This window comes from Oryzias melastigma, linkage group LG14 (assembly GCF_002922805.2).
Source record: "Oryzias melastigma strain HK-1 linkage group LG14, ASM292280v2, whole genome shotgun sequence".
Classification (NCBI taxonomy): domain Eukaryota; kingdom Metazoa; phylum Chordata; class Actinopteri; order Beloniformes; family Adrianichthyidae; genus Oryzias; species Oryzias melastigma.
Genome location: NC_050525.1, coordinates 4,315,235 through 4,325,816, shown reverse-complemented (window position 1 = coordinate 4,325,816; position 10,582 = coordinate 4,315,235). Strand labels below are relative to the sequence as shown.

At 40.2% G+C, this 10,582-nt stretch overlaps 3 protein-coding genes across 3 annotated transcripts in view; 1 reads left to right on the top strand and 2 right to left on the bottom strand.

Annotated features, from left to right (window-relative positions):
• akap10 (A kinase (PRKA) anchor protein 10) overlaps positions 1-1,525 on the bottom strand; it is a 19,332-nt gene extending 17,807 nt beyond the window's left edge. The window contains exon 1 of the mRNA XM_024266358.2: positions 1,284-1,525. Coding sequence (XP_024122126.1) covers positions 1,284-1,305 — 22 coding nt within the window. The 5' untranslated portion in view covers positions 1,306-1,525. The remainder of the gene's footprint in view (positions 1-1,283) is intronic.
• Positions 1,526-3,270: 1,745 nt separating this feature from the next.
• Positions 3,271-5,414, bottom strand: lg14h11orf54 (linkage group 14 C11orf54 homolog). Its single transcript, XM_024266320.2, is given in 9 exon segments — positions 3,271-3,415; positions 3,418-3,565; positions 3,648-3,764; positions 3,843-3,992; positions 4,170-4,346; positions 4,433-4,534; positions 4,617-4,690; positions 5,147-5,245; positions 5,319-5,414. Coding segments are annotated over 9 exon segments (993 nt in total). The 5' UTR covers positions 5,386-5,414; the 3' UTR covers positions 3,271-3,356.
• A 2-nt stretch (positions 5,415-5,416) lies between these two features.
• LOC112142755 lies at positions 5,417-10,369 on the top strand. The gene is made up of 5 exons (XM_024266318.2): positions 5,417-6,264; positions 6,332-6,605; positions 6,686-6,810; positions 7,779-7,824; positions 7,889-10,369. The coding sequence occupies exons 1-5, from the start codon at positions 6,080-6,082 to the stop codon at positions 9,401-9,403; spliced, it is 2,145 nt and encodes a 714-aa protein (XP_024122086.1). The 5' UTR covers positions 5,417-6,079; the 3' UTR covers positions 9,404-10,369.
• Positions 10,370-10,582: the final 213 nt, after the last annotated feature.

The window sequence follows — 10,582 nt, the reverse complement described above, 5'->3', positions numbered from 1 at the left end:
CACATTAAATTTTGAATGAAAACTATATTAATGGGGGGGGGCAATCCTACATTGACAAACTTAAAGACTACTGAGAGTTAATCAATCTGTGATTAATCTGAAATTAAATCTTTAAATTGCAAATCTGAATTATAATAACATAAATAATGTATCATTTAATTATCAAATCCAAGTGCATGATGACCAGCACAAACTAAACTTCCTAATTTTCTTGTATTTTTAATTAGAGTAAATCTGCTGAAGCAGGAGGTTCCTTTTTGACACAAAGAGTCATTTATTTTGAAAGGAACATGTGTGTGCTATTGCCACGAAGTTATAATTGTTACACAAAGAAAATTATAATATTTCAATTATTTGAAACATTAAAGAGTACATTTTACAAATAAATGGCTTAAATGTCTATCACAAAAACAGTGCATTTTCCTAATCAGTGACTTTGCGGCTCTTGCTATCTTTTAGCATCAAGTCCCACTCTGACCATCTTTAGATCTATTGTAAAAGTCTTTTAAAAATGTGTTACAGCAAAAGTTTATGAGAAATTCTGAGTTGTGGGTGGAACTGTTGGTGCAGAGTAAGCCCACCCCGACTTCCCATCATACCTTTGTTTACATGCTCTCCCACTAGCTTACAGCCCCTCACTGCACCAAGCTAACATTACTGGTGCAATTGTAGATTATTAGCATTTTTTTCATCTGCTCCTGATTCACAACGATTTGAAAAAAGAAATACTGAAAAGTGGAATTTTCTTTCCTCCATAGTCGGAAAATAATGCCTCAAGAACACGTTAAAACACCCAAAATTTTCATAGGAGTGGGTAACGAATGCCTGATCTATGTGAAGAGTTTAGGTTGAAGCTGAAATATTTCTTCATGTGTTATTGTTACTTCCTGAATAGGGAGATGGTGTTTTGCATTGAATGAAGCAAAAGGCACACCTTTAACCACAATCTTCAATGGATCGAACCATTAAACCGGGAATATAATCCCAGTGATACCAGATATCAACGCCCTCCTCTAATGTTGCGTTAGGGTCCAGTGATGGACGGATAACAGCTCTCTGCAGCTCACAGCTACAGCCTCCGGGTCCGGAGAGCAGAGGCCGGTGCTAAGCTAACCAAGTCACCGCGACGAGCGCAGACAGACAGCTGGGACACACCGCGGCGGGTCCGCGTCATTCACCGCCTCCATCTCCCCCACTTCACGTTACCGCAGACAGGCTGAGGCTGGGGCACGCGCTCCGGCGGATGTCGCAGCCTGAAGCGGCAGCAGCAGCTTGTTGCTCACCTTTCCGCTTAAAAAACGACATGACGAGCTTCACACTCTGGACGTTTCCTCAGCTCACTGTCGCCGTCCGGTGGACTCACGGCTCCCTTCATTCAAACGCATCTGTCCTGGACACGGCAGAGGCGGGAAACGAAGCTCTGTGCAGCCCTCCGTCGGTGCTGTCAAATTGAAAATTTACCCAAATCCAAACCCAGTCTGACCGCCATATTGTCAATAAACGGCCAACTTCCGGGCTAGTGCGGCAGAAGAATTATGGGAAATTGTGTGTTACTCGTTTTGCTCGCCAGAGGGCGCTATTTGCTGATAAAAATAAACCAAGTCAAATTTTTAAGTATATACTTTGTTTTACTTCTATTTCTGTTTTTCTGTGTTTTATACATTTATGGTGTTCACATTTGTACATCAAGTCTAATAAAATTATATTATTTTCAAATCAACAAAATGTAATTGTTTGTTTTCAAATACTTAAATTTAATTTGGTGACAAGAAAAAAAAAACAATTTGAAAAAAAAAAACATTTCAAGGTAATAAACCTGAAGATGGCAAAGAATTAGAATGAAAACCTGTACAATTACAGCATTAGACATATCTGCAATATGTTATTAATAGTTCTCATGTTTTCATACCTAATAAACTAGTAAAAGAACCAAAATTACTTATAGACTGACTGACTAATCAAGTTGTATCGCTAATAGAGTAACTGTGTGTGTAGGGGGGGGGGGGGTCAAGGAAAGTGTACATAATAAACAATCTGTTAAACACAAACAACAAAACTATAAGTCTACATTTTGTACAGTGAAATTAAAACCATTACAGGAAACTTAATAATTTTGTTAACTGTCAGACTGCAGCCTTTCCACCAATACCAAAGAGCTATTCACCTGTCTAAGAATTGAATGAACCAAACTGCAAGGAGCTTAATAAGAAGAGATCAACTGTTGGAGCAATTATTAGAAAAAGGAAAAAACAGAAGAACAATCTTCCTCCACCTGGAGATATCTCACCTCTTAATCTTAGAACGGGGAAGAAACTGTTGAGAACTAGACGGGAGAACTGGTCATTGACCTGAAGATAGCTGGGAGTGCAGTATCAAAGGTTACTATAAAAACATACAACATCATCATGGGTTCAAATTCTGCAGTTCTCCTGCTTTCACCTACACATGTCCAGACCATCTGAAGTTCTCCAGAAACCATCTGGAGGATGAAGAGGAGGATTGTGAGGTCATGTGATCAGATTAAATCAAATTGAAAGTCTTTAGTATAAACTCCACTCGCTGTATCTCGAGAGAGAAGAACGTTGAGTTTCATCCAAAGAATACAACTGTGAAGCATGGGGGTGGAATCATCATGGTCTGGGCCTGCTTTTGTGCAAAGAGGATGTGATCCGTATCAAGGAAAGGAAGAATGGATTCATCAATTGAGAGATTTTAAGATGAAACCTCCTTCCAACAGCGAAAGCAATGAGGATGAAATGTGGCTTGATTTTCCAGGATGATAATGATCCAAACATATCACCCGGGAAACAAGAAAGTGGTTTTGTGCAAAAAGTATTTCAAAGTTCTGGAAAAGGTATAGCCAGTCTCTGGACTTCAATTAAACACAGCACAGCAGGACTGCTCGATCCTGGTTCTCATGATCTTCCCGTTTGCCAGGTTTCCACTTCCTCCAGATGAATGAGGTGGGTTAAGTCAATTGGAGTGAGGAGACGCTCGAGACAGAGATGTGGTAGATCTCAAGGACCAGGACTGGGAAGCCTTGTAATAAAAAAAACTGTGGAGGGAGTTAAAGGCAACAGCTCCAAAAACATTACAGCTCTTGAGAAGATGGACCATAATAACAACATTTTCAAAATATTTTTTTATCTGCTCCTGATTCACAACAATTTCAATAAAGAAATACTTAACTTAATTTTTTTAATAAATGTCCTTTATCAACAGAAAAATGACACAAGAACCTGTTAAAAACATCAAAATTTCAGAAATAAATTTCACTTTAAACATTTTTATTAGTTCATTTGTAGTTACAAGAACCATGGGAGACAGAAACCCTGGATTGAAATGATTTTAATGAATTATCCTGTTAAAAAGCAACATGACTGGGTTTTTTTTAGTCTCTCCCAACAGCGTGGGTCTGCTTGGGTCTGTCGATCCGGTACACAAACTCTGCAGGCAGGAAGTAACCCAAATACTCCACGCTGTCTGGAGTCGTGTCTATGTAGTAGTGACCTCCTTCTCCATGGTGACTGAAGCAGTGGGTGTGCTCCACACGCAGATCCAAGCCCTGCTCGCACATACACACAAAAAGCATGTCACAAAGAGGTTTACTTCCAACAGCGTCCGGCGGGAGCAGCTGCTTCACTTACAGGGTCTCTGGACACGAGCACCGACTGGCAGATGAGCGGAGCGCTGACCTCGAAGTGCTTGAGCCACTTGTTGACGTCGTCGTTGGTGTTGAGGGGGCAGGCCGAGAACTCTCTCGGCTGTTTGAATCCAAAACAAGAAAAGAGTCAAAGTGTGCAGCTCTGTGTCTATTAGCAATGCAGTGCATCTTGTAGTACCATGATGTGGATTTTGGCCTTCCCTTTCTGGATGATGAAGGTGCCTCCCAGAGCGAGGCTTTTATCAGGATAGTGTGCTTCAAGAGTCTTCCTCAGGGCCGTCACCAGACTGTGACTCCCTATTCTTTTCTTTGCCTGAACCTCTATGACCTGGTCAAGGGAACAAGTCAGCAGATCAGACCCATGACCTCTGGTTAGCGTTTCGTCATATTGAACACACATGATGGAGCTAAAGTTCAGCAGGAATGACCTTACATGCTTAAAGTGGTGTGATTCATTTTATTCTCCTGAGTTAAAGAGATCCAGCTCAAACTGAGAATTTCTTACCTTCCCAGGCTTGCCTTCACAAGCATAGAGATTTCCCAGCAGTCCAAAGTTACAGTCGGAGAATTTCTGGCTGTATTTCTCCAGGAGGCACTGACCGTCGGCTGGGTTGATGGAGGAAAAGTAGCTGCTGTTAACGGCAGGCCTGCCCTCAGCCTCAGTGAGAACCAACGGCATCAGCTGTGGATCAGAATAGACAACATATGATCACCTGGTAAACTGGTAATTCAAAATCACCAAACATCGCAGTAATGGCGGTAAATCACCTCTGCGTTCATTCCAATAATTCTACAGGGAGCCGCTCCTGCTCCGAGGAGGAACGCTCCAGGAAGCTCCACCTCCTTTGATATAGCGTTCATGTCATATTCCTTAAAAAAGGGACAGGAGAATGCAGGTCACTGCACAATAACAACAGATGGGATAACTTATTTTTAAAAAAAGAAAAACTACCTTGTCCTTTTGAACCAGAGGAACCAGATATGGTACACCTCCAACATCAGTGATGCGAGGACTTCCACAAAGACCTTCAGCACCAAATAGATGCAGAATAAATCCACTCAAACAAAACTGCAGATATTCTTTTTTTTTTTTTTAATAAAAATATTTATTTTGAGCAAAGAAATTGCATGCAGTAAGAAACACTGAGAAATGTTTCAAGATAAATGTATGAACATAAAAAAAAATTTAGATTGGAAAAATGATAGGTAACTTTTAACTTCTAATTCTGGACGAGACAGAGGCTAAATCAGGTCTGATTTGGGGGAAATGACTCAAAGGAAGTTGGAATTGTTGCAAAATGTAGTTTTATGAATATATATTAAAACATGAGATTATTTAAGTAGAATTATGAAGATAGCTTCTTTCACTAAAGCTGCAGATTTGCATGATGCATTTTATTTTGCAAGGTAACGTTGGTATGCATGTTGTGCAGCTTAATGCTAAAATAATAACCATGTCAGACGAACGGGAGTAACTGTTACCTTTCACAGGAAACTGGAAGGGCTCCTTGCTCAGATCTGGACACTCCACAACACTCACCCGAACCTCTGCGAAGTTGCCCTCAAGTCCAGCCTGCAGTACTGTAACCGGGACACGTTAAAGTGGGGTTGTTTTCTTAAATGTGCACACTCACTTGATGGTTTGAGTCCTTACCACTCCGCAGCTCATCTAAATCCGGTGCATGAAGCTGAACTTTCTCCGTTTTGGACATTTCTGCCATTCCTGGTGCTGTGGTGAAAGTGCTGACGCTGTTCGCTAGGCAGGAAAAGCCGAGGTAAAAGTCCAACCAAAGAGTAATTACAAAACAAAATGCAATTTCCCCCCTCCCAATTGCCTTCCTGTTAATAGTATAACAGTAGTATAACATTATTTTCTGATTTTTGTGTTAGTAAATTCTATTCTAACTTATAAAGTTAGACTTTGGTTGCTCTATACATTTTTACACAATTTAGGTTTGAGATAAGTTTCTACGAGATCAGTGGAATAAATATTTAAATTGATTCCCCCTGAGTGTACATATTTTGGACTATGCACAATAGAGTTGTGAAAAAGTCATTCAGGCTTATTATTATTTTTTTACAACATATTTTGGGGAAAATGTAACCTTTTGATATGTTTTTATTTTATTTCCGGTAAAACCGGAAGTGAATACGGGTTGTTCGCTCACATTCTCCCCATTCTTTGGTATTTTGTCACATGACCCATTTTCTTAACGGTCATTGGTCGACGAACAGGAACAGTCAGGATTCGATAAGTAAACACTTCCTGGTTGATGGGTCGCATGTGCATTCTCTTTTTTATATTACTATAAATAAATTTATATTTAGTTACGCTTTTATATATGAACTTTTTAAGTAATATTGTTCATTTTTCCCCCCTGTTACTCACCGTAAGCGCCAATTGTAGCTAATACTATGTCACAAGCAGGTAACGGTTTAACGCAAAGCGAATCAGATGTTCTCGCTGGTGTTATTTCTGGACAATCCTGCCATGTGGTGTTCGTCGAATCTCCTCCGGATTATGTCAGAAAAATCTCCAAATATCTGGAGTCTTCAGGGAAACGGGAAGGACGATGTGAAGCGCCAAACGAAGCAAGCAGGTGAGAAGTGTTATGAAGTATCTTCTCCAGACTGAGCAGATCCATCAACACTTGTGTTTCTGTGCAGTGATTCAGGAGACAGCCTGTTCATCACTCAGAAACCTGTACCTGAGGCTGTGCGACCAAAGAGGCGGAGGTCCACACATCCCACACACTTCATTCACAGAGGAGATCTGACAGATCAAGATGACGCCTCATCCTCTTCCTCTGATTGGGAATCCAGAACAGGCAAAAAGAAGAAAGTTGTTTACAGACTGCCAAAGTTTATCTTCCCTTTCCTCCAGGAGGGGAAAAGCTCGCAGAAAAAACACGTGTCTACTCATCGGAACAAAAAGCTCCATGTAAGAAACTGTAAATGTTTGTTTGTTAGTTTGTTGGTGTCTTTTTCTAAACTTTTTTGTGCAAATTTCACACATTGCAGACTTTTGCAATAGGAGGATTCTTTAAATGTGTTCAAGAGGAGGAGGAGTGTGGTCGCAACAGAAATCTGACGGCATCTTTACCAACCATTGACAGAGAAGGAGAATGCATTGCTGCAATATCAGAGTAAGACACATTCTATTAGTCTAAAAGTAAGATAAAGTAAAACCAGCAAAACACATTTGTATGAAATGATTAAAAAAAATGGCTTCAAGTTTGTTATGACAGTCCCAGTCAGAGGTCTTTTAATTATTATGCTGATTTTAAGCAATATATATATATATATATATAAACATTAAATTTTCTAGGACATAGTTTCTTCAGCGCAGCTGTAGTTGAATAGAAATTTACCTCTGAGTGGTAGATGGGACTGCTAGGGTCGAGCAGCCCCCCCCTTTCCCATCACCCAACTGTTTACATGCTAGCTTACAGCCCCACACAACCCCAAGCTGACAGTAGCCATGCAGCAAAAATGGTGAGCAATATTGGAGCGATCCAGTTGTATAGTTTAGATCCAGACTCCAGCTCAGATGAGGAAAACAAAGGCGTTCATGGATCTATTCGACTACAAGTAGATGCATCAAAATCCACTTGTGGCGGGGTGCTTAAGATATTTTTATGCAACAATCTTTTCCAAACTGCTTTTGTTTTTTATGTACTCCTGATTTACATTATTTGATTTGATTTGATTTGAGGGCTGCGCGGTGGCGCAAGTGGTTAGCGCTCTCGCCTCACAGCGAGAAGGCCCCGGTTCGAATCCCGGCTGGGTCCTTTCTGTGTGGAGTTTGCATGTTCTCCCCGTGCATGCGTGGGTTTTCACCGGGGACTCCGGCTTCCTCCCACCGTCCAAAAACATGCTTCATAGGTTAATTGGCGACTCTGAATTGCCCCTAGGTGTGAATGTGGGAGTGAATGTGTGAGTGATTGAGGCCCTGCGACAGACTGGCGACCTGTCCAGGGTGTACCCCGCCTTCGCCCTTCAGTAGCCGGGATAGGCTCCGGCACCCCCGCGACCCCAGAAGGGAAGAAGCGGTCAAGAAGATGGATGGATGGATGGATTTGATTTGATTGTTTTAATCTTCCTTGTGTTGTAGACCAGAAGAAGAAGAAAGGACAGAAGCTGAGGACATCCAAGTGGTGGTGAGTAGACTCCACATTTATTTGTTGGAGAGTGAACATGACTAAAACACATTTCTTTCTGCAGGAAAGGAAACGTTTTGTGGTGTCATTGAAAGCAAAAAGCATCCAACCTTGGTACGAACCGAGGGAGACGTGCAGTGAGGACAAACGACAAACAGAGGGAGCCCAAAACTCTGGTTCTGAGTCTCAAAGTCAAAGACAGAGGATGGGAGAAGCAGCAGCAGTAGGAAGGAGGCTGTTCTCACGTGCAAAGAGCTGTGATGAAGGAGATTCTTCTCACGGAGGCATGAAAGACAGACTGGCAGGAGATACATCCAGGATCCAGACTGAAAGAGCAGACAAATCTCCTAAGAGAAAACAGAAAAAACTCAAATTGCTTCCAAATGTAAATGCAAATCAGCTTTGTGATGACAGCGATGCTACGGTTTGTGACACAGATGCTGACAAACGCTTTGGAACAAATACAGAAGCATTCACAAAAGCTGCAGATTGTGAACATGAAGGTCCTGATCTCCAGAACAACACCGCCGATGATTCGGTGTGCGAGAGCACCAAGAAGAAAAAGAGGAAAAAGAGAAAAAAATATAAAGGAGACCTAAGTTTAGAAGAAGCAGAAGGTCAGACAGCTGAAGAGTTTGTGAAAATCACAGAGGAGGAAAACAGTTGTTTACCTCAGGACACGTCAGAATCTGCAGATTTAAACCAGAACACACTGAATATAGCATATGCAGACCATCAAATTGGACCTGAGGTGAATGTAGAGAAAAGAAAAAAGAAGAAAAGGAAACAAGTGGAGCAGCTCCAAACTGCTGCAGAACCTCAAACGGAGAACGAGGAACCAGAGAAATGTCTGGAGGGGGTTTCAGATCAAACAGCAGCAGGCCCCTCGGATGATCTGCTGGGGAGTTTGGAAAATATCGAAGCTCCTCTGGAAACCAGCGTAAAAAAGAAAAAGCACAAAAAGAAAAAGAGACTATCTGTTTTTAATGATACTCAGGTGGACGATTCCTGCATAGATGTGGACGTTTCTAATGATTTATCCTTGGCAAAAAGCATGGGAACGTCAGTTCAAAAGAACATAAATGACTCATGTAGTCCTGAGACACAGACGATGACAGAACAAGTGGTGACAAAGAAGAAGAAGAAAAGGAGAGAAAAACTGAGCGATGACACCAATGCACAATGTGAGTCTGCACGGAAAAAGGATGAGAAGAGGGCCTCATCCTTCCATCAGCAAGAACAAGCCGGTCCAGACTGTGAGGAAGAGCCTGCAGGCAGAACAAGTGATGCAACGGCCCAGTCAGCAGGAATCACAGCTAGTTCAGAAGAACGTGACACTGGAAGGAAGAAAAAGAAACAGTCAGCCGCTCAGCTGAGCGAGGACAGAGATTCTGAGGAACTGCGAGAAACGTGTCAAAGTTCACCATCTGTAGTTATAAAAAAGAAGAGGAAGTTAACGGAGAGCTCAGAAAGTGCAGAACCCGCTCAGACTCCACAGTCTGAGGTGCCTTGGAAGAAGAAGAAGAAGAAAAAAAACAAAGAGGTTCCAGGATTCCAACATTTAAAAACACATCAATAAATAAAAATATTTTTTAGGGATTTAAATGTTAGTTATGGAGCGTTAAAATAATTAAAATTGAAGCCAATTTATTTTTATTAGAAAAAGATTTGTGGACACTTTTACATGGTACCTTTTGGTGAACTGAGCTCCCTCTAGTGGACTTGTGTGGTATTTTTGGTCAATCTGTATGGAAAATCACCTGCCCTTTTAGTTTGTTTTACTTTAAATCCTCTATCAATGTTTGGAAGCAGATTGCATTCAATTACAAAAAAACACAAGGGTTCTTTGTTACATTTTTTGTGTCCATTATCAAAATTGTTCTTTGTTCTTAACTTTTGTGGTTCTTTAAACATTTAGCATGAAAAAAATTGTAAAACTTGAAAGAAAACCCCCCAAAAAATAGAACAAAGAACATTTTTTTACTGCAATCTGCTTCCATAATAAATGTCAAATCTGATTCTTTATTTTTAAAAAAACTTATAACTTCTCTCTGCAGTATGTTAGGGTCCTTAAAATGTGTAAATTTAATCTTAGATTTCTGTCTGAGCAGTGTAACATTTTTATTTATATTTTTTTACAAACTAAATGTCATTATCCTTTTTGAGCCATAAAATAAAACATTTTGTATTGTAGCTATTTGTTTTTTTCCCTTTTTGTGTCTTATAGTGAGTTTTTTTACACAATCACATTTCTGTGAAAGTTAAGTTTAATTGTTTTTTGCTGAACATTACAGTCCTTTCTCTGAAAAATGTATTTAATTCTACTTTACTGTTGCCCTTTTTCTTATTTTTGTTCTTGAATTTGAATGTATTTATTTAGTAGGGACGGATATAAAAACATAGACATACAGCAGAGCAGCAGTCCCATGCCCATATCATCATGCTTGTAGCAAGAGCTAATTTGCAGCGTTTGTCCCCAGATGGATTATAAATTGATAAAAAAGTTGTTTAAAAACAGAGACTTATTAAAAATATAAGAAATACACCTGAACAAACCTCACTCCAACATTCTTTTTCAGCTGCTTTCTGTTTTACATCATAAGCAGATTTTTATTGATACAGGACAGAATTGGGTTTGCAAAGATGGAACCTTAAAGTCATGAAGGTTCTCAATGCAAACAATAGGAGAACTTAAATTAATGTCCTTTTTTAAATTGTAAGCACAAAGAATAGAATCAGAAATATGTGTTCAGATCTG